Genomic DNA, 26,123 nt, shown 5'->3' on the forward strand with positions numbered 1-26,123 from the left:
CTAAAAACTAAACTAAACTAAAATTCTTTGTCATATTATTTTAAAAAAAAAGAATGCTTGAGTTCTTGAAGTTGCATTTCTATTTGAGCAGATGCTCTGTTATTTTGTAATAAAATGTTTGAATATTTGAACAGTGGTGCCCTGAAAGTTACTTTTGTCTTAGTAAAGTAACATTAAGTTCTATTGAGCTGTGTTGCCTTTGGTTTAGCAATGAGATATTTTTTTTCCATTATAGCTTTGGAAACATGATGAGCAAGGAGAAGCGAGAAGCTGTGAGTAAAGAGGACCTTGCCAGAGCGACTTTGATCACCATCACCAACAACATTGGCTCAATAGCAAGAATGTGTGCCCTTAATGAAGTAAGGGGACATGGATTTTTTTAGTTGCTCTGAGGAAAATACAGAACTTACTATGTGGGCCCCGCCTTGTATACGTCTGTTTTCTCTGAACAGTACCTAAATGTAGTCGTAAGTGGTGGAGTTTGTTTCATTGGCAAAGTTAAAACGTTTCACCTGTAGATTAGTCTTAACACATTTTTTTGTCCTTACTCAAGATAAACACTGCTACTATCTAGAAGTAGAGGAAAAGTAGAGGAAGGTAGGGAAGGTAGCCAGTATTGCAGATGATGGGGACTGTTGGGTGGTGGTGATGGATGGCCATGCTGAATCTAGACGCCACGCCCACTGTTGAGCTCTAGAGTCCCTGGGAATGAATCCAGAGGAAGGCACTGAAGCTGGGAGAAGACTGAGTGGGCCGAGGAATGCCCACCCTGCTCCGCCTCCACTGCAGCAGAGCTGTCTTTGTGCTTTCAGCTTCTTTACAGTGCTGCCTTGTAGCATTCAGGTCAAGCAGCATTGTACAGGGCTATGAAAGAACTAAGAATGACCTTCCCTTGGGGATCCAGTTGGTGCAGCTTTATAGCTTATCCCTATTTATACACTTTTGTTTAAAATTATTCTTTTAAATAGATAATATAAGCATGTGATTTAAAAAGGAAACCTCAAGAGGTACAAAAGGGTTGTCTCATTTTTAGTTAAAAATACTGTATCAGTATGAAGAAATTAAGAATTCTTTATTTGAATATTTTAACACTTCTGTTTTCTTTGTTGCATGTTCCTTTAAGTCCTGTGCTTATGTATTTTAAGATATTTTAGTTGGTGTACATACCATTCTATGTTTTTTACTTAAATATTATAAATTGCATGGTTGTATAGTTGATTACTTTTTATGTCATAAGTCATTCACATAGAACTGGGCATTTGGTTGCTTGCCAATGATAGCTCTGCAGTAAAGCTTTTTTTTTTTTTTTTTTTTTTTGCGGTACGCGGGCCCCTCACTGTTGTGGCCTCTCCCGTTGCGGAGCACAGGCTCCAGACGCGCAAGGCTCAGCGGCCATGGCTCACGGGCCCAGCCGCTCCGTGGCATATGGGATCTTCCCGCACCGGGGCACGAACCCGTGTCCCCAACCCGTGTCCCCTGCATTGGCAGGCGAACTCTCAACCACTGCGCCACCAGGGAAGCCCGCAGTAAAGCATTTTTAAGCATGAAGCTGTTCCTTGGATGGATTTATTCTTGATAAGAGACTTATTCAGGAGTGAGATTTCTCATCTAAAGAATATCATACTTATGAATTGTGATAGGTATTGCCAAGATGCTTTGCACAAGGGCTGCACCAATTTAGATCGTTTTTAGCAATGAATGAATGGATTGGTTTTACCACAACTTGACTAATATTGGGGGTAGAATTTCAGTTAGTTGTTTGTTTTGCTAACTTTTTTTTATGGTGCCAATTTAAAATACAGTTTTATTTAAGACATTGCATTTTCCACTTAAAATACAGTGCTTATAAAGTGCAATGTTATTTCCTTTCCCTGTATACATATTCACTGTTCAAGTATCAAGAATGCCCAGTTGTTTACTATAGCAGCTCAGCTTTAAAACTGCCTTGGAATTTGCTACACATTTGGGTCCTTCAGTGTTTTTTGTGAAACAATGCTAAATCTATACTGGGTTGGCTTAATCAACCTCTTCAGTGGTGGGTGCGGAGGAGGCACCACCAGATGGAGGAGCTCGGCCCCCAGGCATTCCTCCTGGTGTGTGCCTCCTGCACTCTCTGGTACAGCTTGGTAATGATGGAGTTGCAGATTTTTTTCCAGCTCCTTCTGCTGATGTTCGAATTCTTCCTTCTCCGCAGGATGTAAGATCTTGGGTCACTCAGACATCCAAGGAAGGAAGCTGCCAACATCTGGAGTTCTTTGCTAACTTTTAATGGATCTAAAATTTTACTTTTTTTGCTCACTTAGTGAGGTTGAATTTTTTTGTCTGTGATATTTCTTGTATAATTTGCCTATTTGTGTTACTTTTCTTCTTTGAATTGGGTCTTAATATTTTTTACTTATCTGTATAAAACTTTTTATTTAATTGTAGTTATGTTTGTCATATTTAATTCAAATGCTTTTCCTAATCTGTATTCTCCTGTGACATTTTCTGGCATACTTTGAAGTAGGTTTAGAGTTGTCTGGGGGTCAAATTTAAGTAGCCCTGGATCAACTGGATTAAATGTAAATACTTTTTTTTGATCAGCAGTCAACTTGCTGCTAAAAACTATGTACATGGTACTCTCTTTGGGGTAGCTTTTATGAGAGAACAGAAATTAAGATGAAAACTAATTGCCTTTTTTTTTGATGTGCTCAGAACATTAACCAGGTGGTATTTGTTGGAAATTTCTTGAGAATTAATACGATCGCCATGCGGCTTTTGGCATATGCTTTGGATTATTGGTCCAAGGGACAGTTGAAAGCACTTTTTTCGGAACATGAGGTAAGCAGACTTACTTCCTGTGACATGTTACCTTCATAAAGGGCATGCAGTTCATGCTGCGCTGGAATTTGAAGTAGTACTTATTTGTTTCTGTACTTGTATAATATGGGTTAACTTTGGTCATGTTCAAAAGCTGTTTCTTACCTGATTTAATGTAAGGTAGATATTTGGTTAATTTAATTTTGAGCTTCAGTTTTAAAGAAGAAAGTCTTGATAAACAGCCAGCTATATTACAGATGCCATATTCTTTTCTGAACCGTCCTTTATATTTTCCCCATTGCAATTTGTACTTACTTTGTAAATGCACTTACTCTGAGTTCTTTTTTCATTTTTTGATGTCAGTGTTTATGTATTGATGTAGTTCATGTGCCAGTTTACCAGTTATTTAAGATGTATGTTCTAAAAACAACTAGATCAGTAAAAAGCATTCCAGGATTAGAGCCACACTATCATAAGAACATAACACATAGACAGGCTATGTGGAAAAGAATAACTGAGTTGCTCAACCTGATAATCCTATTTTGGAAAGTGCCTTTCTGTTTTTCAGTTTGAGGAACAGAACCAGAGCTATGGAAGGGACTTTCTCTTTCCTCCCCTTGGTTGTGGGGCAGTTGGACTCTTTAAAGTGTTAAAGTGGATTGTAGATAGTGTTATTATGAACATTTTTCAGAATTGTATTTGCCTATTTACTTTAACAGTGTTTCTATGAATTGACAGAAATCAAAGTAGGATTTGAAGTAATATGAAGAGGCTGTTTTTCCTTTTAAGTTGCTTAAGTTCATAGTTAAAACCCAAAGTGCATAATTCCCCATATCAAAAAGCTTAAAGTTTAAGTTATCTAACTTTCTTTTTACCTCTAATCTTATTATATTAGTAAATCAGTACTGAATTATCAGTTTCTTATAACTTTTATATGCATCTTGCTTTTTGTGATCTTTGACCTGTTTTATTTTGCTTAATATTAGAATAAAAATAAATCCTGTTTAATGCTGTATCTTAGTATAACTTGCCTCCTGCTGAGTTTCTACCTCTTTTGAACCTTTTTCAAGGCAGAATGTGGAGGTTTCTTAGGTTAACTTTTTTTTTTTAAGTTACGTCTTCATATCGTAATAATTACGACATGAACCCTTTATGTTTTGTTTTTCCCATTTTGACTTCCTCTCTGGTTAGCCTGTTGGCTCTGTTTGTCTCTGTGTTTTCCATTTACATTCGTGCCTCTGGCTCTAATGTCGATCTCTGTACTTCTGGAACTCTGATTATTTTAGGTTCTCTGAGTCATGAAATATTCTCCTGTCTGCACACTGAAGTCAGTGTGTCTACTGTTGTGAAAGCTTTGTATAGATTCTTCTCAAGCCTTTCTCTTTCATTGTTTACTGTTCTCATCTTACACTTCTTGGCTTGTAACAACCTCTGTCTTTTACTAGATAGTAGCTTTTGGGTCTTCAGTGGAACTCACTATAATGGTTAACTTTATCCCTTCTTCTTTTGTGGTAAAATAAAACACAGATACAGAAAACCACTTTATATGTAAAGCTAACTGTTACCAAGTGAACACCCTTGGGACTTCCTTGGCGGTCCAGCAGTTAAAGCTGTGTGCTTCCACTGCAGGGGGCATAGGTTCCATCCCTGGTCAGGGAACTAAGTTCCTGCGTGCTGCGGCCAAAAAAATTAAAAAAAAAAAATAAAATAAATAAAGTGAACACCCTTGAATTCTGTCCTCTGGCTGTAATTGTGGGTTTCTGAGTGTGGCTGAGTCTTGCTCAGTTGTGTCCCTTCTACAGTTTCTGACTTTCTCTCATAATACATTCATGTGGCTGCTTACTTATTTTTTATTATTTTTAATATTTATTTACTTGGCTGCGTCAGGTCTTAGTTGCGGCAAACGGGATCTTCGTTGTGGCATGCGGTATCTTTCTTTTTGGCATGCGGGCTGTTTGTTGCAGTGCGCAGGCTTTTCTAGTTGAGGTGTGCGGGCGAGTGCATGGGCTCTGTAGTTGTGGTGCACGGGCTTAGTTGCACTGCGGCATGTGGGATCTTAGTTCCCTGTCCAGGGATTGAACCTGTGTTCCCTGTATCGGAAGGCAGATGCTTAACCACTGGACCACTGGGGAAGTCCCCGTGGCTGCTTATTTTTAAAGCCAAAAAAGAGTGAAAGGGCAGGCCTCTCTGTTGTGTGGCCACATGTTCTTTGGAGAAGCTTTTCTTGGAAAATAGACTAAACCTTAGTTATTTATATTTCAGAGACTTCTCATGTGTTCTTTTTTTTAAGAAAAATTATTTATTTATGGCTGAGTTGGGTCTTCGTTACAGTGCGTGGGCTTCTTATTTTGGTGGCTTCTCTTGTTGCGGAGCACGGGCTCTAGAGTGCAGGCTCAGTAGTTGTAGCGCACTGGCTTGGTTACTCCGCGGCATGTGGGATCTTCCGGACCAGGACTCGAACCCGTGTCCCCTGCATTGGCAGGCAGATTCTTAACCACTGTGCCACCAGGGAAGTCCCTCATATGTTCTTCTAATCCATAGCAGGTCTTCCAGGATCTTCCCATATTCCTTTTTCAGTCACTTCTTTCTTTCTTACAGTACTTTACTGTCTGATTGCATCCTTTGGAGACCTTGATGGATTCTGTATCGTTGTACGATTATTCTCTGATTCCTGCTGATTTCTGCCAGTATGGGTTTTGCCTCATTTTCTTTTATATTTAATCCTTGTTTAGGTTTCTTGTTTGGGTTGTCATGTCTTGGTTGTATTTGGCCTTGATTACTTACTTCAGGAGATGGTCCTGTAACGTCTTCAGCTGCTACTTCTCTGTCTCATGCCTCTGCCTTCCCCTCAGTTGCTTCTGTTCTTCAGATGTTGCTCCTCTGTCCTCACCCTTCTCTACACGTTGCCTGAAGGTTCTGTTGTCCAATTCTCTGCTGCTCACCTCTGCCAGTACTGCCCTGACTGCTGCTCCGCTCCAAATCCAGACATCCGGTGACTTTCTGGGTGTAGCTGCTTGGCTGCCTGGGGCACCTCAGCTTTGCACATCCTGTATGGAACCCTCTTCCTTGCTCTCCACATCTCTTGCTCCTGTGTCCTTGTTCTCTCAGGGGTGGTGTGACCGGATGTATGGGAGGGACATCAACATGTCTGCCACCCTCATCCGCTTCTTCAGGTGAGTCTTGAACCCATCCCACCCCCATCTTTCCACCCTCAGCCCAGCTAGCCCTCGCCCTCTGTGACCTGTCCCCGCTTCTCCTTCATTGCACTTCATGTCTCATCTTCCCTTCATTCCAGAGTTGTCTGGAAATGCTCCAGGCCCCCCTGTTGCTTCTCACCGCCTCATTCTGCAGGAGACGGCCCAGGTACCGTCCTTTACCAGGGGTAACTGGGCTGCTCTGGGCCTCATAACTTGTGGAGCCCCAATTGTGGGCTCTGGTCTGATGTGCCAGAGTGTCCTTCCCCCGCTGCCTGGGAGCTCTGCAGAGCTTCTCTGCTCCCAGGCTGGCCTTGGGCTCAGCAAAATGGGAGTCAGGAAATGGGTGTCAGGAATTAAGGGCTGTGTTGGCTTTAATGCTAGTAATCATATTTATGGTAATTTAAATAAGTCAAAGGAGAATTGCTCTTATTTTTTTCTTTCTTTTTTTTTTTTTCAGGGATATTTTGGAGCTGTTGGAGCACTCCTTGAGCTATTGAAGATCCCCTGATTGTTACCTGGGGAGGGGTTCCTGGAACCTTCCACAATGGGATTTGTGGACTTGTTTTTTTAAGAGACTTACTCAGTTTTATGATTGTGTACTACCTGAATCAAAGCGAGAAAGGACAAATGTATTTTTCTAAGTCTTCAAGATAAATCTTAATAACCAGTAAGGAAAGATACATATTAAAAAAAAAAAAAGTGGACCATGTCCATGTCGGTGAGAATTCTCTGTATTTAAGTTGCTCTTCAGTATAGCTTTGTTCAACTTGCTGTGTATTTTTGAAATTCAGCATCACTTTGTGGAGCCACTTCAGGGGAGGAGAGCTGTTCTGTGTTCAACGGGCTGTGGTTTTGTATCCTGTTGAACTAGCTAAATGTAAGGCAAGCTATTGATACTATGTATTATAATCTAATCACAATTTTATCAGTGAGGCCTTGGAGATCATCTTAATGTGCATTAACTCTGGTGTGCATTTAGCTTGTGTGAATGTATTGAAAAACATGTTTCAAGGTTCTACAGACTTATTGGGCAGGTTAATTTTGTGCCTTTAACAGTTAAGCAACTTTTGGAAGGGCAGTTCCAGCTTGTTTACACTGTAGATCCTGGGAAGGTCTGTTTGGAGGGAAAGGACTTCTCCCCTGGGCAGAATTTCCTTGGGTAGTGGAGGGATAATTGATGTGATGGAAGTGAGTAAGCTAGTAGAAAAAGCACATCTGGAAGACTAAAAGCAGACAAAGAGGGCTGCCAGTATCGACAGCTTTTCAAGGAGTGGGGGGAATCTGGTTATTTCAGGCTGGTAGAGAGGGAGGAATTGAGGTGTCCATTGATTAGCTCATGGAGAGCAGGGCGGGGCTCTCCCGCCTTCTGCTCCCTGCCTTGTGCTTGCTGGAAACTGCCTGGGAGGCTGGCTCAGTTGGACCTAGTGGAGGGGCTGCGTGTGGGAGGCTCAAAAGGCTGCTTGAGGAGAGACAGGTTTCTAGATGGAGTCTTGGTAGAGGTTGGCTTCTTCCTCTGGACCGAGGAATGGAGCCAGCGTGAGCCTGTTCACTGCCCATGGAGATCCAGGTTGACCTCTGAGGCCTTGTGGGGTCCCGCCTGCTCTCCCCGCAGTTACTGTGCTCACAAGTCTGTCCCATTGCTTTTTTTTTTTTTTAACATCTTTATTGGGGTATAATTGCTTTACAATGGTGTGTCAGTTTCTGCTTTATAACAAAGTGAATCAGTTATACATATACATATGTTCCCATATGTCTTCCCTCTTGCGTCTCCCTCCCTCCCACCCTCCCTATCCCACCCCTCCAGGCTGTCACAAAGCACCGAGCCAATATGTGCCATTGCTTTTTGTGGGTCGTGTCATGCAGCCCTTGTCATCTCCATAACTTAACAGAGGAGGAAACTGCCCAAAGTCACACAGCTAGAATCCGGCAGAGCCCCCTTTCCTCTTGTGCCTTGAAGTCACCTTCCACCTCCATGGATTCACCACTTCCTGCTCTTGAGAAACTGCCTCTGTGACTTCTTTTTGTGCCTTGTGCTCAGCCCATCCTTCTTACTCCAGTGAATCTCGTTGCTAAATATAATGGACATTTCATGTTCTCATCCTCCTCAGTTCTAACACTGCAGACCCCTCTTGCTTTTCCTTCTATCTCCTAGGCCACTTTGTCTCTGCCAATTTATTCTCCACTGAAGATAATTAGATATTGCTAGCCCTCAGGCTCAATCCTTGATCTCCTTAAGCAGTCATTAGCACTCACCTTGACTCTGATTTCTAAGGTAGCATATCTGGCCCAGCCCTTGCCTCTGAGCTCCAGTCCCAAGGCATTGACTGCCTTCTCTTCCCTCTTCCCCTTTCCCGCTTCCCTTCTCTTCTGTATCTCCAAGGCCATCTTTACACAGAAATGTCTCCATCCTCTCCCCTGAAGCTCCGCCAGCATCCTCTCCCAGTTTCCTGCCACTTCACTACCTCCAGTTTGTGAGATGCATGTAAACTCAGTCTTGTCACCACAGCTACCACTCTGGTCTAAGCCACTGCCCTGTTTCATCTTAGCAGTTATCCCTTCCAGTCAGCCCTCCAAATACTAGCCTGAGGGTCCCATCCCACACTCACCTATTAGAGGCAGTGGGGGTGGTAGTGGCTGTGGTCATGGTCCAGGTGTGAAAGGAAGGTGGCCAAACCAAGATGGGAGCAGTGGATGGTCAGGTAGAGAGGGATGCTTTAGAGGGTTGAGTTTAGAGATGTGGAGATTGGAAGTGGGGGAAGGAGGTTCTGTGAGGGCACCTAGGCTTGCTGGGGAGACTTGGTTTTGGGCTGCCTGATTTTTGATGCCAAATAGGTATCTGGATATTTAGGTCAGAGACCTGAGAATGATGTGCATGTAGGTGGGTAAAACGTAGGTGGGAATTTAGTGAATCCCAAGGTAGAGTGAGAATAACAAGAGATGTGCAGACAAGGAAGAGGCTGCGAAGAACACCGAAGAGTGGTCAGAGGGGACTAGCGCAGGGGGCCTGTTGCTCTGGAGACTTGAGGGGAGAGGAGCTCTCCAGGCACCTGCATTAAGAGGAGGTTTCAGAGGTGGCACAGATTTGGTTGCAGGGCCATGGGTGGCCTTGAGGGGGAGCAGTTTCCCTGAAGCTATGGGGCCAAAGCTGAGCTGCAGAGTCCTAGTGAGGGTTGGTGAGTAGAAACAGTAGCTGCCACAGGATGGCTTTGGACCAGGAGATGTTTTTTTCTCCTCCCAACAGAATAGTTGGTATTTCCAGACCTGGGTTATAGCTAGAGGGGTGAGGCGTGGGCCGGTTCCACCACTGCAACCTCCTGAGCACTGGTGTCCACATTTGGGAGACTGCTTGACTGTGTCCAGCCACACCTGTGGTGCTGAGGCCAGGGTGGCAGGGGGGCCTTGGCCTCTCTGCCTTCTCCTTTGCTGTGGCCTGGTGCTCCACTCATCACCCCTGACTGGCACCCCACACCATGGGAAGAGATAAGCCAGGCTCCTCTGTCACAATCACCTGTTGCTGTTGACCAATTCTGTTTGTTCAGAACCACTCTTCAGCTCTTGCTACATGGGCTTAAGTGGGATGTGGGTGACCAAGGGTGTGTACATGCTCAGCACAAAGTATTTTTAAAATCTGCTTTTTATTTACATTTAAGTCAGTTACATGCATGTCTTATTTTTTAAACAAGAGTAATTAGCAAAATGCATTAAAATTTTAAAATAGCAATTAAATATACAAAAATATATAGCTTACAAAAAACTGCGAATGTTTAAAAATATTCTGCTGCATAATTCTTGGTGTACAAACATGTCTATGAAACGTGAGGTTCAGCATTTCATAAACCTTTTTTTGAGGGAGTTATACGATATCTAGTGAATAAACCCCAATAGGCTTAAAACTATAGGACTAATATCCACTCTTTCTGGCAAAGATCTGTCAAGAGACCCAGAGATGACAGTTCAGGAACACTCTCTTGGAAGACTGAGCTGTTACCAGGAAGGACTTCCTAACACTAGCCTCATCTGCCTCTCCTGCTCTAGCGGGGGTGCCTGGGAGGGAAGGGGTGGATGGAGGGATGGTGTGCACCTGGCCCGAGACACAGGTCCGCCAGGCTTGTACTGGCCTAGGGAGCTGAGAGGGGCTTCATGGAAGAATAGACAAGTCCTTTGACACTGGTGGGGCCCACAATGTGGGTACATGTCCCTGGAGCAGGGAGGCCCTGACACTACAGCCACAGAAGGGAGCACTGGGTCGGTAAGCCAAGTGTGCTGATGCTTGGTCTAAAAGTGGAATAAAACTGCATCTTGCAACAACAATTTAGGCTCTGAAGCTGAACTGGAATAATATTTACTGAACAAGCCCCTCTGTTTTCCTCATGTTCCCAATCAAATGGAAGCACATTCCATGGCACGTGGAAGCCTTCGTTAATCTACTAAAGGAACATGACCCAGCATTTTCCAGTTAACAACTGCAAATTTCACCAGAATTTAGACACTTTCATCTCCTTTACTCAAATTCCTAAATGCTAACGATGAAAAAGACAAGAGGTTCATCAAATGACAGAAGAGTGGAGTTTCACATACAATTCCTTTGCAAGTTTCAGGTCAGGGGCCCAAGTTGCACTTTTAATCTAGGGAATCCCTGGGCTGCTGTTCTGTGTGGCAGGATACCAGGGAGGTGGGTGAGGAATGAGAGGCACAAGTCCATGCCCCTCCCTTCAAGGCTGCCTGGAGGAAGCAGCTTTAACCTGGATCTCCTGCAGGGGCAAGAATGAACTTAATTGTTTTTAAAGAAAATGTTGGTGGGATAATTGCTGTTGTTGAAAAAATGTTGGGTGAGGAGAAATTCTATGGGAACGTTTTCTTTTTAGTGTGTTCATAAAGAGTGGGAAGGGAAAGGGAGTAGGTTCATGAACTTGAACGTTCGGCCATATCTGCTGTTAATGCTGAGGCAGCTGACCACCTATTTGCTTAGCAACATCTGAGACATCTGCCCCACAAAACAGAAGGATGTCTCAGCCTTCAGTTACTGCTGCTTCTCAAACTCCTGCCTCAAAAACATGGGCTTGCCTAAGAAACCATGACAGTTGTAACCAGACGTCACTGCTGGGCTCTTGGTCCTCACTTGAAACTGGATTGGGGGGCTGAGGTGCGGCTGCAGCCTGTCCAGGCTCCTGCAAAAGCTGCTGGACTGTGCTGTTGCTTTTGGCTGTGGAGCCTGCTCTTGAGTGCCCTGCAACAGACTCAGAAAGATAGGCTGGAAACTGGTTGTGCTGTCTTGTTATTTGGGCATGAGTGGTTAGGGTCAGGGAGGGATTGTAGTTTGATTGGGGTAGCAAACTAGAATTTCATCATGCTGCAATCAGTGGAAAATATGCCTTATTCAAAAGGAATGTGATTATAGAAATATCCCCCAATTCTGGGCTCACCTTTTACAGATATTCTGACTTCTGGGATGGTTCTTCCCACATGACTAGGAATGTTCCTTGAATATACTTGTCTGGTATTACACAAGTAAAAAAGAAAAATTATACACATACACACAGTTGATTCTTGAACAATATAGGTTTGAACTGAGCAGGTCTACTTACACGTGGATTTTTTTCAATGAATACATTCTACATGATCCAAAGTTGGTTGAATCCTTGGATGCTGAACCGCGGATATAGAGGGCTGACTGTAAAGTGATGTGCAGGCTGTACAGGGGGTCAGCGCCCCTAACCTATGTTGTTCAAGGGTCAACTGTGTGTGTGTGTCTGTGTGTATATATATATACACACACACACACCCCATGCACATGTACATACATGTGTATGTACTTGTATATGCATAAATAATCTCTGGAAGAATCCACAAGGAACTAATAGTGGGTGCTCAAGGGGTGAGGAACTTGGCTTGCTTGGAGGTCAGGGATGCAAGGAAGACTTAACTGTTTATGATTTGTGAACCACTTGAAGGGATTACCTATTCAAAAAATTAAGGAATATTCAGCACTGAGCAACCATGTTGGGGAGCACCGTGGGCAAAGGTAAACGGAAGTGACTAAGGAAGATCAAGATGGGAAAGGGAAGGGAGCCAGGTGAACTGGGACCCAGGGGAGAGCCCCTACATCTCAGGAGGCTCTCTGCTGAGGTTGTTTCTACCGGGACAACAGAGGGGCCCCATGTGGCCAGCATGACGGTGTCACCTAGTAGCACCAGCCCCCATGACTCTAGGCCTGCCTGCTGGACTCCAGACATGGTGGCCAATTCCCCACAAGAGCTGGTGGGGACACCCTTCCTACAATCCCTGGGTGGGCGGATAAGGAAACAGGTTTTGGGAGGCTAACTTGCAGGAAGGCATGTGGCTAGTGAGTGGCAAGGGGGTGATTCAAATCAAGCTGAGCACCTTTTCTCTACAGAGCTCTGGGGATGCCTCCCTGTGTGCATTTCATAATTCCCAGAAAACCTCTCAGAAAAACAGTTACTACAGTCGTTCAGGGCAGCTTAGCAGAATGGGACCAGGCCATGAAGATGATAGGCTTTGGAGTGGGTAATGTGGAAAGGAACAGGGCATGAGGTCATTCGTTTGATGGATTTGAGGGGCTAGGCACCGGGGAAAGGATCTTTGTCAAGACTTGTCGAGAACAGTGTGTTTGGCAATGGTGTGAGGTCCCCTGTATCCCTCAGCCCAGACTTCCCCATGGTCCACCTGCTCCCATCTGGCCATTACTGTCTTGTCCTGTTCCTTGGCTAGGGCCTTAACTACTAGGAATAGGCCTAACCAAATCACTGTGGCAAAGAAAAGCAGCAGATGACAACTAGCATGTTAGGCCTACTCAACCAGGAATCAAGTCAGGCTGGTTTTGTTCCCTGTTCCTAAAGCCAGCTGAATTCAGCTGTACCCCTAGTAACAACTAGATAATGATTCACCCACCCATGGAGTCCAGTTGAGTCTGAGTTTTGCTCCAGTAACCCACAGCACGCAACACCCAATCTCTGAGTTGCTTAAGACACATTAAGATGAAGTTAAAAAATCACGTTACCTGCCAGTGACCCAAAAGCAGACCAGAGTCCTCACATGTCTACAGATTAACAAAAGGTCAACAACTCATGGAGATAGATTTGGACAGGGCAGCCTCACTGTGAGGTGTGAGCTTGATCAAAGAGTATTAAGGGATCCTTGTTCTTTAAAAATAAGTTTTTTTGAATGGAGATTTGACCTTGTCCTTCACATAAAACTGTGATTTTAATTAGAATTAAAGGAAGACATAAATTAAACCCTGGCCGTTCTCAGTTACAGCAGTGCAGCCCTGGGACATTCTGGAGGAGGACCCAGATGTGGGGAGCAAACACATTCACGTTGTGTTGCTAAGAGTAATAACTACTGCAGGTGACACTGGCCATGCTGCAATAGAAGGACACCAAGCCAAGAAAGGGAAGATGACTATAAGCAGAGCAAACACTCTTAACCACTCCAGTGTCAAGCCCCACCTTAGAAGAGCTGGGTTTTTAAAAGCCCTGCACATTCACAAGTGTTGAGGTCATGGTGTAAAGCAGACCCATGATGGTGCCTAGTGGGGAGCGCACAGCACTCTCAAGCTTTCCTCTAATGGATGGGCTTTGAATGTCTGGTCCAACTGGCCTTTAGCTGTGACACCGTGAGATGAATTAATTTGCCTCCCTACAAATAGAGGGACTTCGTGAGGCTGTCTCCTTGGTACTGACGCACTGAAAGGCTATAATCCTACAAAAGCTGTGCGATGAAATAATTTGCAGTATAGAACACAAGAATTCCTCCTTTGAAGGGAAAAGTTCTATTTCCTATTGGAACCCCATAACTAAGAAGTGACATTTGTCCCAAAGCCATTATGTGAAAATGGTGAGCGTTGGCTATTAATGAGGCTAGTCCAAAGTAAGCCTACTTCTGACATTGGTCACTGAAAACATTTCACTATAAACTGGGTGCTTTGCAGCATTCAACTCTATTGTGCTACAAAATAGAGAATGCAGAAACAGGGTGAAAGTAGGAGTGTACAAATAGTTCTTTTCATGGGTGCCAGACAGACTAAGGCTTTCATATAAAAATATTCCACACTTCCCTTGCCCTGTTTAAAGAAGCAGTCCAGTTAGCATACCATGAATAGGTCACACATAGGGTACAGCCAATTCCGACCAACTGGATTTGTAATTTCCCAAACTGGATTCTGCCCAGCATTTTTCTAGGCTAATGGGAATTTTCCTCCTCATCTGATCCCAGCCACCTGAGCCAAGGACAGGTTCCCTCGCCCATTCTAAGACGGTAGAGGCTGGATTCCAAGAAAATTCCTGGAGATACGCCATGAACAGAGTAGCAAAGTTTCCTCCACTCTCCGTATCATGCAGGCTGTATTTCCAATGAGAAACTGCCCCCACTCATACTTGGGGGATGGGGCAGAGAGGCAAAGCTGTTGATGAGGAGTCCCACCACTGTGATGGAAGGAGGTGGAGAGCAGGGCTGTGGAAGGGAGCTTTCTATCTGACCCAATGCTGTTTCACATAGCTAACTTATAAAATAGTCATGAATCCTGCTAGACTCTGAGTCATTTCTAGAAAAGTTGGAGAGAAAGAGTGAAAGAGCAGCATGTGTTTCTCCCCTATAAAGACACTTTCAGTTAGTTATCCAAGTCCAAATACTGAAGCACACACCAATGGTGAATAGCCTTGCAGGAGCTTCCTGAAACTATTCACAATTTCTAGCATTTCCCTGGCTTCAGAATTACATAGGGATCTTATTTGTGATACTTCAAATTGTTAAGTCAACGATGGGCATTTTCTTTTGAGTAGAAAGAGGGGGCAAGAGAGGGAAGAGAACAGAGAGAAGGATGGGGAGAAGCAAGGGGGTTAGCATCCTCCTCTCAGCTGAGCAGGGCCAAGGGGACTGGCCGTTATCAGTAAGATGCTCCTCTTTGGAGCCATGTGAGGGGCTTACAGCAGCTTCCTACTGAGGCAGTGGGCCAAGACCAGCAGGTACGCTGGAACCACACTGCATATGTGGGAATGTGGGCAGCACCCTGAGGCCCCCAGGTCATACAGGGACAGCATGGGCTCAGAGGCCCACCCCCTGCTGGGGCTCCTGATGGCAGCTTGGCTGTGCCTCACTGGTGAGTAGGAGGGGAAATAAGAGGAAATGCCTTCTGACCAGACCTTTCCAAGCACATCTAATGTTTCTAGCTTAGATGATTTGATAAGCAAGTGTTGTGAACTTGAGGCAGGACCTGTGGTGATGGGTACTGCTGCTTTTTTGTAACCAAAGCCTTGGGTTCTAAGATGGCCTTATCAAAGGGACATAACGTGAAAAGCCTTGTTGGCACTGCCTCCGGCACTGCAGCCGGTTGTGCTTGGGCTGAGGTAACCACTGTTTTTACTTGGCTGGGGCTGCTAGGAGGGTTTGCTGTTGCAAAGGCGTGCACGGTCTGCATAGAAGCTCATGTGTCCACAGGGTCGGGGTGGGGGTGGCTTTAAAGACCTGCCCTCAGTTCCCTTCTCTAACACTTGTGTTTATCGTCCCTTCTGCTTGATAAAGATTCACCTTGACATGGAGATAAGTGTCTGGGAGACAGAGTGCAATGGAGTTAGCAAGAGACCCTCATGAGGTTTCTTGAACCAAACCCGCAGGCTCATCTACTCCTCTTCTCTTGGCATGGGGTAGTGTCAGAGTACTTTGGTTGTCACAAGATCCAGAAGTCTCGGTTCCCAGCCTAGTTGGCCCAAGAGTTCTTCATTAGACAAAGGAAGCAGCAGCTGGTGCCCCAGGTAGAGCAGCCAACACAGAGACTGCTTGTGTTCCTCCTGGCTCCACGCAGACATTGGCTTCTGCAACAGTTTGATCCTTGTGATGAGCTATACAATGTTCTCTGCCCCAGGGAGGGGACCCTGTGGGGGTCCACGGTCCTGCTTACTATGCAACTGGGCCAGCTGCAGAACCGGCATGTTGCACAGTGGACATACTTTGCGAACCTCCAGCCACTTAATAAGGCACCTGCAGAACGAGACAGCACAAGAAGGAAGAGGTCAGTCCCATGCTCGTGGCACCCCCTGCCCATATGCCTCACATGTTGAACATATCTGTTGCTCAGAGGTGGGGACTGGAGTGAACAGCCAGGTCCCAAAGAGTTCTATCACTGGGTGGAGAATGCATTTCACCCTCTGGAGGAACCAGAGACTCCAGCTTTCCAAGAAGCTACAGTCAGTATGCTATACCCTCAGTCATCCATGACTTCTTAAAGACTGAAGTACATTGAGGAGGGTGGTGAGAAGGAGGAGAAATGAAGTTTTCTAATAGAAATACAAAACACATAAAATTGCAAGAAAAGGGGGAGTATTAAATATGTCTGTAGGAGGGGGGAGGAGATGGTCCCATACTACTATTTACATTCAGACTTATTTATTTTGATTTAAAATAACTATGTTTTTTTTTTTTTTTTTTTGCAGTACACGGGCCTCTCACTGTTGTGGCCTCTCCCGTTGCGGAGCACAGGCTCCGGATGCGCAGGCTCAGCGGCCATGGCTCATGGGCCCAGCCGCTCCGCGGCATGTGGAATCTTCCCGGACCGGGGCACGAACCCGTGTGCCCCGTACCGGCAGGCGGACTCTCAACCGCTGCGCCAACAGGGAAGCCCATAACTATGGTTTTGATTAAAATAAGTTTTTAGGAAAGGAAACTCTCATTGGAAAGTTCCAGTAAAACAGCTCTTTATAGCCTGGGCTCCAAGGAGGTGTGGGCTTGTCTGGCGCTCTGCCTGAAGTCCTGCCTTGGTATTCACGTTCCACCACCCTGATCCCTCCTAATGTCACACACACACACAAAACAGCCTGTAGGGCACTTTCAGCTTTCTGCATTATAAACCAGTCATGAAGCCATCAAGCTTGTCTGGCACTGCTCCAAGCCTACAAGTGAGTTGGTCAATGTGCCTCAAACTCAGGTCCTCTTAAATAATTCCACACCAATACTTACTTTCTGTGGAAGGCATGCTTACATGGACAAATCCCCAACTCATCTCGAGGCTTGAAGTCTTCTAGGCACACTGCACAGAGCTGAAAGACAGATTCACAGATGAGGCAAAGTATCTGCTAAGGACTCTCCCAGGCCCCCAAGGGGGGGGCCTGTAAAGTGCAGGCCCCCAAGGCCCAGCCATTTGAAGGGACTTCCAATGTCCCACAACTCTTTAAGTGAAAGAAACAGGCTCGAATCGGCAAGGTCTTCTGAAGAAGAATCTCCTGCTCTTCCTGTCACGTGTCTTCAAGATGGAGGGCAGATGGGAGAAGACAGAAAGCAAGAGGCAGGTTTCTTTACTTCAGTCCATCAGAAGAGTCTGACTTAGGTTTATTCTCACCAGATAGACTGAGCATAATGTAATTTTCTGTGCTGTGCCAAGAGGCTGACTTTCTGCAGGGAATGCTCTGCCTGCTCAACAGCAGGGCCCCTGAAGGGACTGCTCGCACCCTGGGGCAGGCCCTGGGGCTCTCCTTTCTCCAGTTTTCATAACTTGGAAACTATAAACCATGGCACAGCCTGCAGTAGTATGCTTCTTGTAGTTCCTGGGGCCCCTTACTTTGGCACTGTCCTTCTGTCAGTGTCTGTCTTTGTCTTATAAAAAGTTATTCAAGAGTCACTGAATTTAACCTTATGAAAATGTGCAGATGGGGCAGGATTGCTCTGACAGGTGGCTAGGCTCCACTGCTTGGAAGGAAGCCTTCTTCAAAGCCAGATGCTGGGTTCCAACCACTACTTCTTGGGCACTTACCAGTGCCCAGGGACACCAGGTATCATCCCATTTACTCACTTTACAAATGGGGAAACAGAAACTCAGAGCAGTAACCATGTTGTCTGAGGTGAGTGGCCAGGTCTGGCTGGGGACCCAGGTCTGTTACACTTTCATCTGCCCAAAGCTTGAACTCCTCCCTGCTTGCTTCCCTGTTCATCTCCAGGGATCCTGGTTCAACCATCACCATTTCTTGTCCAGACTGCTGACCTGTCTCCCTGTCACCTGTTTCTTAACCTATAACAAGTAACCCAGTATTCTTAGGTTATGTGACAGGACACATGGCTCTTGGTGTCCTGTGGCCAGTGCTGTGGCTGTTGGTCTTCCAACACCCTTCTCCAGGGAGCTCTCAGGGCATTATGTATATAGCAGACAAGATCTTCACAGGAGGAGGAGCATGGATAACTTGTCTTATCAGATTTGGCATTACTGCTGAGACAGCAGGAGAGCAGGGAGGAAGGCAGGACAGATGGCTGGCCTTGGCTCGGACACCCAAGCTGTGTGACTTCTGCCATCATGATGCCTCTCAAGCTCTGTTGCTTCATCTGTAGAGTGAAGATATTACATACCCCCAACCCCCTGCCTGGGACTGTCATCAGCTCAGGTTGGGGGCAGGCCTGAGGAGGCAGTAAGGCATTCTACCAATACCAGTTGTTTTTATTCACGTTTAAATTTAGTGATGGGAGTACTATTTTCAAGCCCAGTTTTGTTTTCTGGAGGAAGGTTAAGAACAAGCTGTGGGTAAAGATGAGAAACTAGCGGTTCCAACTTTGGGATGATCTTTTTTGGGCTTCTGCTTCCCATCTGTAAAGGGGAAATGATGTTCCCACCTCCTACATTGTGTGAAAAGGTCCTCTGGCCTTAACCCAGCTTCCCTCCCAGCATAGCCTTCTGAAAGAGGGTGAGGACTGCTGGCTCTGCCCTGTAGATATTCAGTGCTGACCCTACCAAAGGGCAAGACGTTGCTTTGGTTATTTTTCCAGAATCCAAAATTAGATTTGTAGCCTTTTCAAATGGAGTTACTATTAATGGCTATTACGTTCTTCTTAAAAAATTCTAAAACCATAGTCACCTGAAAAAAAAAACAAAATAAATTCTGATGTGTTAAGCACTAAAGTTGACTAAAAGCCAAGGTCAATCATGAAGAGAAAAGCCTTAGATCTGACTTCTTAGAAGTTCCCTCAAGGGTCAAACTAATTTTACAAATTTACAGATCATATTTTGCAAATAAGCTTTACTTTCCAGTGTTTCAACAAGATTGTTTCTCTCACTCCTTTTTAAAAATGGAGATATATAATTCACACATCATAATATTCACCCCTGTAAAGTACAATTCAGCAGTTTTTCATATATTCACAGAGTTGTGCAACCATCGTACTATCTAATTCCAGAACATTTTTATCATCTGCTTCCGAAAGCCCATGTCCATAAGCAGTCACCCCCCATTCCACCTTCTCCCCTGGCAACCACTAATCAACTTCCTTTCTTGATGGATTTGTTTATTCTGGTCATTTCAAAATGGAATGGAATCATGTAATGGTATCATACAACATGTGGTCTTCTGTGCCTGTCTCCTTTCACTTAGAAAGATACCTTCAAAGTTCATTCATGCTGTAGCATGAATCAATACTTCATTTTTGTGGCAAAATAGTATTCCGTTATATGAATATACCACATTTATCCATTCATCTGTTGATGGCTACTTGGGTTGTTTATACCTTTTGGCTGTTGTGAATAATCTTGCTCTAAACATTGGTGCACAAGTATCTGTTAAGAGTTTTCATTTCTCTTGGGTATATATCTAGGAGTAGAATTGCTGGGTCATATGGTAGCTCTATGTTTAACTTTTTGAGGAACTACTAAACTGTTTTCCAAAGTGGCCAAACCATTTCACATTCTCACCAGCAGTGTATGAGGGCTCCAATTTCTCCATATCTTCAGGTTATTATTATTGTCTGTCTCTTTGATTATATCCATCCTAGATGGTATGAAGTGACATCTCATTGGGGGTTTGATTTGCATTTCCCTAATGACTAACAATGTGCTTACTGGCCATTTGTGTACCTTCTTTGGAGAAACGTCTTTTCAAATTCTTTGCCCGTTTTTTAGTTGGGTAATTTTTCTTTTTGTTACTGAGTTGTGAGACTTCTTTATATATACTAGACACAAATCCCTTATCAGATAGCCAACTGATTTTGACAAAGGTGCAAAAGCATTTCAATGGCAGAAGGACAGCCTTTGCAACAAATGGTGTTGGAGCAATGGGACATCCATAGACACCAAGCAACCAAAAAAAATTGATAAACTGGAGTTCATCAAATTTAAAAACTTTTGCTCTGCAAAAGATCCTGTTAGGATAAAAAGACTGGGACAAAGTATTTGCAGATCTTTTTATTTTGTAGGCTTTTTATCATTGAGTTGTAAGAGTTCTTTATGTATTCTGGATACCAAACTCTTACCAGATATAAGATTTGCAAATATTTTCTCCCTGTGGTTTGTCTCTTTACTTTCTTTTTTTTCAATGTCTTTTTTTTTTTTTCTTTCTTTTTGCTGTATGCGGGCCTCTCACTGTTGTGGCCTCTCCCATTGCGGAGCACAGGCTCCGGACGCGCAAGCTCAGTGGCCATGGCTCACGGGCCCAGCCGCTCCGCGGCATGTGGGATCTTCCCGGACCGGGGCACGAACCCACGTCCCCTGCATCGGCAGGTGTACTCTGAACCACTGCGCCACCAGGGAAGCCCTTTGATTCATTTTTGAGTTCCTTTGTGTATGGTGTGAAGCAGGGCTCCAATTTCATTCTTTAAGTGGTTATCTAGTTATCCCAGAACCATTTGTTGAATAGATTACTCTTTTCCTATTGGATGTCTTGGCACCCTTGTTGAAAATCAATTGACCATAAGTGTATGGGTTTATTTCTGAACTCTCATTTCTATTCCATTGATCTGTATGTCCGTCCATCTGCCAGTATCACACTGTCTTAAATACTGTAGCTTGGCAGTAAGTTCTGATATTGGGAGGTGTGAATCCTCCAATCCTCTCCTGTTTTTAAGACTGTGTTTGGCCATTCAGGGCCTCCTGCATTTCCATGTGAATTTTAAATTCTGCTTGTTAATTTCTACAAAAAAAAGAAAGGGCAGCTGTGATTTTGACAGGAGTTGTGTTGATTTTGTAAATATTTTGGGGGAATACTGCTATATTAACAATAGTAAGTCTTCCAAACCATGAACAAAGGATGTCTTTCCATTCATTTAGGTCTTCTGTAATATCTTTCAATGATGTTTTATAATTTTTCAGTGTACAAGTCTGAGCTTCTTTTGTTAAATTTATGCCTAGGAATATTGTTCTTTTTGATGCTATTGTAATTGGAATTGCTTTCTTAATTTCATTTTCAGATTGTTCATTGCCACTGCATAGAAATACAGCTGATTTTATTTATTTATTTAATTTACTTTATTTTATTTTTGGCTGCATTGGGTCTCAGTTGCGGCACATGGGATGTTCGTTGAGGTATGTGGGATCTTTCTTTGCAGCGCATGGGCTTCTCTCTAGCTGTGGCCTGTGGGTTTTCTCTTCTCTAGTTGTGACATGCAGGCTCCAGGGCTCGTGGGCTCTGTAGTTTGCCGCGTGCAGGCTCTCTAGTTGAGGCGTGTGAGCTCAGTTGTTGTGGTGCATGGGCTTAGTTACCCCGTGGCATGTGGGATCTTAGTTCCCTGACCAGGGATTGAACCTGCGTCCCCTGCATTGGAAGGCAGATTCTTTACCACTGGACCAGCAGGCAAGTCCCTACAGCTGATTTTTGTATATTGATCTTTATCCTGGAAATTTATTGAACTCATTTATCTTGTGATTTTTGGTGGATTCTTTAGGGGTTTCTGTGTTTACAAAATCATATCTGCAAATATAGCTTTACTTCTTTCTTTCAAATCTGGATGCCTTTGATTACTTTTTCTTGCCTAACTGCTCTGCCTAGACTCCTCCAGTACAATGTTGAATAAAAGTGATAAGAGTAGGCATCCTTGTCTTGTTTCCCCTTAAGAGGAAAAGCTTTCAGTCTTTCATTAAGTATGATGTTAGTTGTGGGGTCTTTTTGTTTGTTTTTTAAAATTTTTATTTATTTATTGGTTGCTTTGGGTCTTCGTTGCTGCGCGTGGGCTTTCTCTAGTTGCAGTGAGCGGGGGCTACTCTTCATTGCGGTGTGCGGGCTTCTCACTGTTGTGGCTTTTCTTGTTGCGGAGCACAGGCTCTAGGCATGCAGACCTCAGTAGTTGTGGCATGTGGGCTCAGTAGTCGTGGCTTGGGGGCTTTAGAGTGCAGGCTCAGTAGTTGTGGCGCACGGGCTTAGTTGCTCCATGGCATGTGGGATCTTCCCGGACCAGGGCTTGAACCCGTGTCCCCTGCATTGGCAGGCGGATTCTTAACCACTACACCACCAGGGAAGCCCAGTTGTGGGTTTTTCATAGAAATCTTTATCAAGTTGCAGAAGTTCCCTTCTGCCTCTAGTTTATTGAGTATTATCATAAAAGAATGTTGAATTTTGTCAAATGCTTTTTCTACATCTATTGAGGTGGTCATGTGTTCTCCCTACCCCTTTATTCTGTCAATAGGGGGTATTACATTGACTCATTTTCCTTTGTTGAACCAACCTTGTATTCCTGGGATAAATTCCATTTAGTTATGATATATAATCCTTTTTATATGCTGCTGAATTTGGTTTGCTAGTATTTTGTTGAGGATTTTTACAACTATATTCATAAGGAATATTGGTTTGGAGTTTTCTTTTTTTATGATGTCATTGACTGGTCTTGATATTAGGGCAATACTGGCCTCACAGAATGAGGATAGGAAACATTCCCATCACTCTTCATTTTTTGAAGTCAAAGAATAGATCCTTTGCAGCCAGTTAAGCCGACTGTGCTCTTTTACCCATGGGGGCCTGGTGCGCAATGGCTGCAAACAGCAGCCTCCTCGGTAGTGTATGCGGCCTGTTGCCTGTATGGGTTGCCCTAAGGGACCTTGGAGACAGCCCTTTCCAGGGGACATTAATGACTGGCATGCTGTCCCCAATCTAGGCTCCAGACAGGTATGCATGGTGCCTTTGGAAAGCCCCAGGGCACAGTGGCCAGGGTCCACATTGCCAGGTCATAATGTCCATCCGCACCAAGCTGCAGAACAAGGAGCATTTGATTGAGGCCCTCCGCAGGGGCAAGTTCAAGTTCCCTGGCCACCAGAAGATCCACATCTCCAAGAAGTGGGGATTTACTAAGTTTAATGCAGATGAATTTGAAAACATGGTGGCAGAAAAGCGGCTCATCCCAGATGGCTGTGGGGTCAAGTACATCCCTAATCGTGGCCCCCTGGACAAATGGCGGGCCCTGCACTCATGAGAGCCTTGGCGCTGCCCCCTCCCTACCCATGCCCACCAATAAACCCTACTTTCTTGTCAAAAAAAAAAAAAAAAAAGAATAGATCCTATCAGCCCTGTCAGAAACAGGGCTAGGACATACGTTTACTGATTGGTCAGTCTGTAGATACTTGAGTTTATTTGTTTTACATGCTATTGATGGCATCTGCAGAGAACAAAAGGAAGCCGGGTCACGGCATTTCAAAGTAATTTTTTGCAGCTTGAGGGACAGCAGAAGCTTCAAGTTTGTGGGTGCAGTAGGGGCATCATAATGTGAAGGCTCCAGACTCAGAAAGATAGGGTCACCTTCTTTCTCCACACTCAGAAGCTAGAGGACATGCCCATTTCCCTCAACTTTCTTAAACCTCAATTTTTACAAAAGCAAAATAAGGAATAATACTTACATCACCTAAATTTTTTAAAGTGTCAGTTCCCTTGCTCTTAAGATAAATTATATGAAGAAACAGACATCTTGGTAATTTTGCCACCTTGTATACATGATTCCATTTTCTTTACACTGAGATTATACCCATAAATAAAACAAATTTCAAGGGAAAAATGGCTTTTAGTGACCATAGCATATATACTGGAAAGAAGCCTAATTTTCTAGTATTCACAGAGTGCATGATCCCTAAAATGACCAAGAAGGAAGGATTTGACAATTTTCAAGAGGTTGACACAGTCTATAAATTTACCTCAAAATGCAAGCTAGGGAGTGGAGAGTCATGTGGGGAAGACAACGTCACACAATGAAAATGACCCACAGCCCAGGGAATTTAGCCAAAATGATTTTCTTTTAAATATACAATCATTCTTTGATGGTGGTAGTGAACACTAATATACCTTTCCTTGAATAGTTACGAGGATAATCATATCTTTTGCAAAGGCAGCATTCCCAGTTCAGACGTGTCATTTAAGGTTGGAATCTTTAAAAGCTATGAAAGCACTCTAAACATGGCTGTGCTGCTCAGGAAAGATCTGACTTTCTTGTTCCAAACTGAAGTGCAGTGGGACGTCCGTTCCATGGCCCTCATGTGTTAGTGTGCTCAGCCCTTTACTGTCCTTGCCTCACTGGCTTATGACTTTCTTTCCTGTGGGATCAGTGCTCCTTGAGGGCAGGGAGGGACTATACTTTGCCCACTCAATCTCTAGGGTCCTGTATACTGTCAGCTCCCTATACATGCTTTGGGGTTTTTTTTAAACTATTTTTGTAAAACAATTTTTACAATTTAAACTGAGGGACGAAACTCAGTTGGGCTCTAAGTATTCATATTATAATTTTAAAATTAATTTGAGTAATGTGATTTATAAGAAGATTGATCAGTAATCCTAGAAAGACTGAGAGGGTTTATACCTCCTCCTACATAAGAAAGGGATGTGGCAAAACTTGTACCACCAGACCCCCTCCTCACTGGACCAAAGGGAAGGGAATGAGCTTGTGGGGAGGTGAGGAGAAGGAAAAGATGTTCCTAACTTCATTTTACACAGGGGGGCAACTCCAATGGGGTTACCTTCCTACAGTCTCTTCTTGTGGAAAGTAGGGTAGAGCAGGGCCATAGCATGTCTGCCACATGACTTCTCACCCACTCTCTGCCTGATCCAGGAAAACTGACCTAAAGATGACTGTTCCTTGTCCTTGTGCAGCTAGGATCCCACCTTCTGCTGAGATGCAGGAGGGAGCAGGTTCTCCTTCCCTTTCTGTATGTATAGGCAATATCACCCTGACAGAAGTGGGGATGGAACCAAACATGTTCAAATTTAGAAGCTATATGGATGGCTGTATTACTGTACTGTACTGTAGATGTGGGCTCAGGGTTCTGATTGGCCCACATGGCCACAGCAGGTGGATGAGGCCTTCTCTGGGAGAGTGGCAGGATAGAAAGAATACAGTACAGAAAAAATATTTGAAGAAATAATGGCTGAAAACTTCCAAAGCTTGGTGAAAGACAAACCTACATATTTATGAAGCCAAAGAAATCCATGCTGAGACATATCATAATCAAATTGCTGAAAACTAAAGACATAGAAAAAAATCTTGAAAGCAGCCAGAGAAAAATGACACATTATGGATAGGAGATTGATGATTCGAATGACTATGAATTTCTCATCAGAAACCATGGAGGTCAGAAGGAAGTGGCACAACATTTTAAAAACGCTGAAAGAAAAGAAATAACCTAGGAATAAAGGTGAAATAGGGGCTTCCCTGGTGGTGCAGTGGTTGAGAGTCCGCCTGCCGATGCAGGGGACACGGGTTCGTGCCCCGGTCTGGGAGGATCCCACATGCCGCGGAGCGGCTGGGCCAGTGAGCCATGGCCGCCGAGCCTGCGCGTCCGGAGCCTGTGCTCCGCAACGGGAGAGGCCACAACAGTGAGAGGCCCGCGTATCGTAAAAAAAAAAAAAAAAAAAAAAAAAAAGGTGAAATAAAGACATTCTCAGATGAAGGCAAACTAATAGAATTCATAGCCAGCAGATCTGCTCTCAAAGAATTGCTAAAGGAGGTTCATCACATAGAAGGAAAGTGACATAAGAAGGAAACTTGGAAAACTGGGAATTAAGAGCAACAGAAATGGTAAATATTTGGATAAATATAACAAACTATTCGTCCCCTCCTGAATTCTTTAAAATATATCTGATGGTTAAAAGTAAAAAATGTAACACTGTCTGATGCCATTTTCAATGTATATAGGTGTAATATGACACTTACTGTATAAAGGAGTAAAAGTAAAGGGATCTATACGGTGATAAGGTTTCTACATTGCAAATGAAGTGCTAAAAAATTGATTCTAGGTATTTATTTTGTAATCCCTAAGTAACCACTAGAAAATTATACAAAAATATAAAATCACAATAGATAAAATACTAAAAATGTTCAAATAACCCAAAAGAAGGTAGGAGGAGACAAAGGAATAAGAAAGAGGGGCAAAAGCGGAAGATAAATAGTAAAAGAGTA

General features: G+C 44.0%; 2 protein-coding genes across 8 annotated transcripts in view; one reads left to right on the forward strand and one right to left on the reverse strand.

Annotated features, from left to right (window-relative positions):
• The window catches only part of PANK2 (pantothenate kinase 2), a 32,676-nt gene extending 21,364 nt beyond the window's left edge, over positions 1–11,312 (forward strand). The window contains exons 5-9 of one of the 3 annotated variants that reach the window (XM_079943650.1): positions 236–359; positions 2,695–2,820; positions 5,908–5,972; positions 6,095–6,162; positions 6,454–11,312. In XM_079943650.1, the coding sequence (XP_079799776.1) occupies positions 236–359; positions 2,695–2,820; positions 5,908–5,972; positions 6,095–6,162; positions 6,454–6,485 (415 nt within the window). In that variant the 3' untranslated portion in view covers positions 6,486–11,312. The remainder of the gene's footprint in view (positions 1–235; positions 360–2,694; positions 2,821–5,907; positions 5,973–6,094; positions 6,163–6,453) is intronic. The other 2 variants (XM_079943651.1, XM_079943652.1) reach the window with 2 other exon arrangements.
• Positions 11,313–11,472: 160 nt separating this feature from the next.
• The window catches only part of RNF24 (ring finger protein 24), a 139,293-nt gene continuing 124,642 nt past the window's right edge, over positions 11,473–26,123 (reverse strand). For all 5 annotated transcript variants that reach the window (XM_079943653.1, XM_079943657.1, XM_079943654.1 and 2 more), the window contains 2 exons: positions 16,965–17,044; positions 11,473–15,989 (listed from right to left, as the gene is read on the reverse strand). In XM_079943653.1, coding sequence (XP_079799779.1) covers positions 15,851–15,989; positions 16,965–17,044 — 219 coding nt within the window. In that variant the 3' untranslated portion in view covers positions 11,473–15,850. The remainder of the gene's footprint in view (positions 15,990–16,964; positions 17,045–26,123) is intronic.

This window comes from Stenella coeruleoalba, assembly GCF_951394435.1.
Source record: "Stenella coeruleoalba genome assembly, chromosome: 15".
NCBI classification, from domain to species: Eukaryota; Metazoa; Chordata; class Mammalia; order Artiodactyla; family Delphinidae; genus Stenella; species Stenella coeruleoalba.